This window comes from Exophiala aquamarina, assembly GCF_000709125.1.
Source record: "Exophiala aquamarina CBS 119918 chromosome Unknown aczIA-supercont1.110, whole genome shotgun sequence".
Classification (NCBI taxonomy): domain Eukaryota; kingdom Fungi; phylum Ascomycota; class Eurotiomycetes; order Chaetothyriales; family Herpotrichiellaceae; genus Exophiala; species Exophiala aquamarina.
The window spans coordinates 1-3,137 of record NW_013550478.1 but is presented as its reverse complement, the minus strand read 5'-3'; the positions used below and the strand labels follow the sequence as shown (position 1 = coordinate 3,137).

General features: G+C 50.7%; 1 protein-coding gene across 1 annotated transcript; it reads left to right on the top strand.

Moving 5' to 3' along the window:
• Positions 1-298: 298 nt before the first annotated feature.
• Positions 299-1,899, top strand: A1O9_13166 (uncharacterized protein; the record flags this gene model as incomplete). Its single annotated transcript, XM_013397918.1, has 3 exons — positions 299-599; positions 652-765; positions 818-1,899. 3 exons carry the CDS (start codon positions 299-301, stop codon positions 1,897-1,899), a joined length of 1,497 nt encoding a protein of 498 aa, XP_013253372.1.
• Between the last annotated feature and the right edge of the window lie 1,238 nt (positions 1,900-3,137).

The window sequence follows — 3,137 nt, the reverse complement described above, 5'->3', positions numbered from 1 at the left end:
ATATTTCTACTGTAGGGTGTTGAGTGATAGAGATGGTTTCAGCGGAACCGGACATCCCCTAACCGAGAATGCACGTTGGTGGCGTTCATGGCGCATCTAGTTGAAGGGTTCGAGTACGACGCGGGGGTTGGCCCCGGGGGGATGCACCTCAGAGTGCCTCCCGACTCAACCAGCCCCATGTGTTCGTCGCTATCTGTCACAAACATAAGGACGAGCCTTTATCCTCATCTTGAAAAAACATGATGAAATACCCTGTTCTTCACTTTGCATCGATTCTACATGGGCCATCTCCTGCACCATGCCTCGGGTCTCACGAGAGATCCCTACACCGACCCGGGTTTTTACGGCTTGTCAGCATTGTAAAGCGAAAAAGGTCAGATGTAGTGGCACCCGGCCTTCATGCGATAGATGCACTAAGCGACGCCACGATTGCATCTATCTGCCTCAAACGGCGCATGCCCGCAAACGAACAATAAACACCAGCGAGGACGAGGGGGGGGAATATGAGGATGAGAGGGCGGACGAGGGCGCGACATTAGGCCGGGAACGCACACCTGGTGCTATGGAGACGGGCCGCCCAAAGAAGCGGAGAAGGGACGGTTCAGAAGAGGGATTACCGGTGCGCCCCAGTGTTCATCTAACCGCGCTTAGTGGAAGTTGGGAAGCTCACATATATACCAGGTGGCGACGTCGTCTCCTTCAGCTTCTTCGGCCCAAAACAATCACCAAGACTCTCAGACATGTCCTTTGGTACCGTGTTCACAGGTGGGTCAAGTTTGACTTGGTCTTGGTGAAGGCTTATCCATACCTCAGGCAGAATCACCGCCTTGTGCAACTGGTTTTGGCCAGAATGTCCAACTGGGTCAAAACCATATTCCGACTGACCTGGACGCGACATTGCCCGAAGGACCCGATCCTGGCCAGAACATGAATCGGCATTTCGGCTCTCAAGAGGCGATACCAAATTCACTGTCTAGCGGCCAGCCAGCAACGGTGAGACAGCCATCTAGTCTACCAACACCACCGTACAATGCCACGGAGCCACCACCGACAATGGCCCCGCCCAGTCTCAACGACAGCAGGACTTTGCACCCTAGTACGACTCCGTGTGCTGAAGCAACCCCTCAGACTCCTAGTGGTGGTCTTCGCACCCAGGGAAGCTCTGCACCTGTGTCTCATCTCGCGGTGCATGGCAATGGACAATACTCCTGGACACAAGGGTATCTGCCGAATGTTGTAGACTTCGACAACACTGCTCAGGCTAATCTTAGCGATGACATATTTTCCTATATCAATTTTGAAAACTCAACTCAAATTACAGACATCTCAATCGACGACTTGTGGGCCCAATTCTCTAATATAGCCAATCAACTGCAGTCGAGAGGTAAATCAACAGAGACGGCGAAGGGCATTATGGCAGAAGAGTTGCGGAGGACGCAGGAGATGTTGCAAACAGCAAACGCGAAGATCGACGGGATATGTTTACAGAGGGATACGGCCCAGGCGTTCAACCAAAAGTGGCAACGACGGGAGACGGAGTGGAAACAAAGGCAGGCCAGACTACAAACCAAGATTGATGAGTTAGAGGATACGGCCCAGACGGCGAACGCGGAATTACAGGCTGCAGAGACTAAGATCCAAGAGTTGCAAAAGGGCACTGAAAATTTGAGGACGGAGAAAGCCGAGGCAGTGCAAAGGGCAGATGAGGCAGAGGCGAACCTCGAACAACATCGTGAGTCGTGGGGAAAGGTCTTGAAAGCAATACCGCCGAATCTACAGGCTACGGTGAATGCTTCAAGATCGACGGGGGACTCCAGTCGAGACAACACAGGCCGAGAAGAGCGGACTGGAGACCCAAGTCAAGACAGCGCGGGCCGAGAAAGACCGGGCCATAAGTGATTTTAAAGGGGCTCGGAGAATTTTTACTGATATAGGGAAGATGATCGCCGGGTGGGAGAAAGAATTAACATCTCAGTGGTAAACAAGTGGCCACAGTAGTAGGCTTAGCAGGCTTCGGCGAAACGCTAGTAGGTATAGTCGCGTATAAAAGTGTTAATAGCTATGTTCCCAGAAGCCTCCTTAGGATATCGTTGAATTCGTCTTTTTCGGGGTTGCGGTTAGTATTTATGGTGCAAGCATTTAGAGGTCTGTTTATTTCGTACTCTATGGCAGATGTTAAGCACGTGTCCCGCCCACCACATATCTTTCCCGGCGCCCACGGAACCTATTAACTACCACCGCTCCTTCAGCATCTCCCGGATATGTTCTTGGGAGGGTTGGAGACGGTTATAGATTTGGCTACACTGTTCGTCTCCTGTACAGTCGCTGTTGAGAGTAATAGGTGTAGAGGACGAGCACGGCTAAGGAACCTGGATGTCGACGGGCCCGGGTGGCCTTGTATAGATAGCTCAAGGGTTTTCAAAAGGGGTAGAATAAGTACTTGGTACTTACTAGTTCAAACGAACACTCGCTGTTCTCAACCTTCAGCATGACGTTTGAGTTTATATGGAGACGTGTGGAAGAGACGCACTACCCTTGGGTTCAGGTGCAAGGCGATAGTTTCGGTGTAAACAATTAGGTAGACCTTTCACCAGGGGTCTACACAATGCTGTTAGTGTATGGATCTCCTACCAACAACCGACAAAATATCTTCAGAACTCCGAATGTCCGTGTCGAGTATAGGTACGGATGGCAAAGTAATATCTCCTATGGGCCATTGACTTTTATCCATCCCCGTATGTTTAATGTCTGACTCAGACATGATTTAAATTTTGAGGAAGAACAACAAATCGATCAAGAAACAGTGCGCTTCCGACTATACAGATCGAAGTGTGACCGTGGGGATGTTTGGTTCCACCGACCTACTGTGTGCATGTACGTAGTAAAGGTGTCTCACGCAGCGACCACTCGATAATGCGACGATAATCATCACTGTGCCACGTTCACAGAAGAAATGTGCATCTTGTACATTGTGGAAGAGACCCTGACATCTGAATTGTGAAAGTATGTCCTGGGAGGGGTCGAAGAGGTTTTGGGACGCTAGCGCCTGCAGGGACCTTTCTGAGCCTGACAGGGTTGGAGGACGCACTAAATGAGCAGAACGAAGAGGACATGTTCCTCTCGAATTCCTAGTTAGG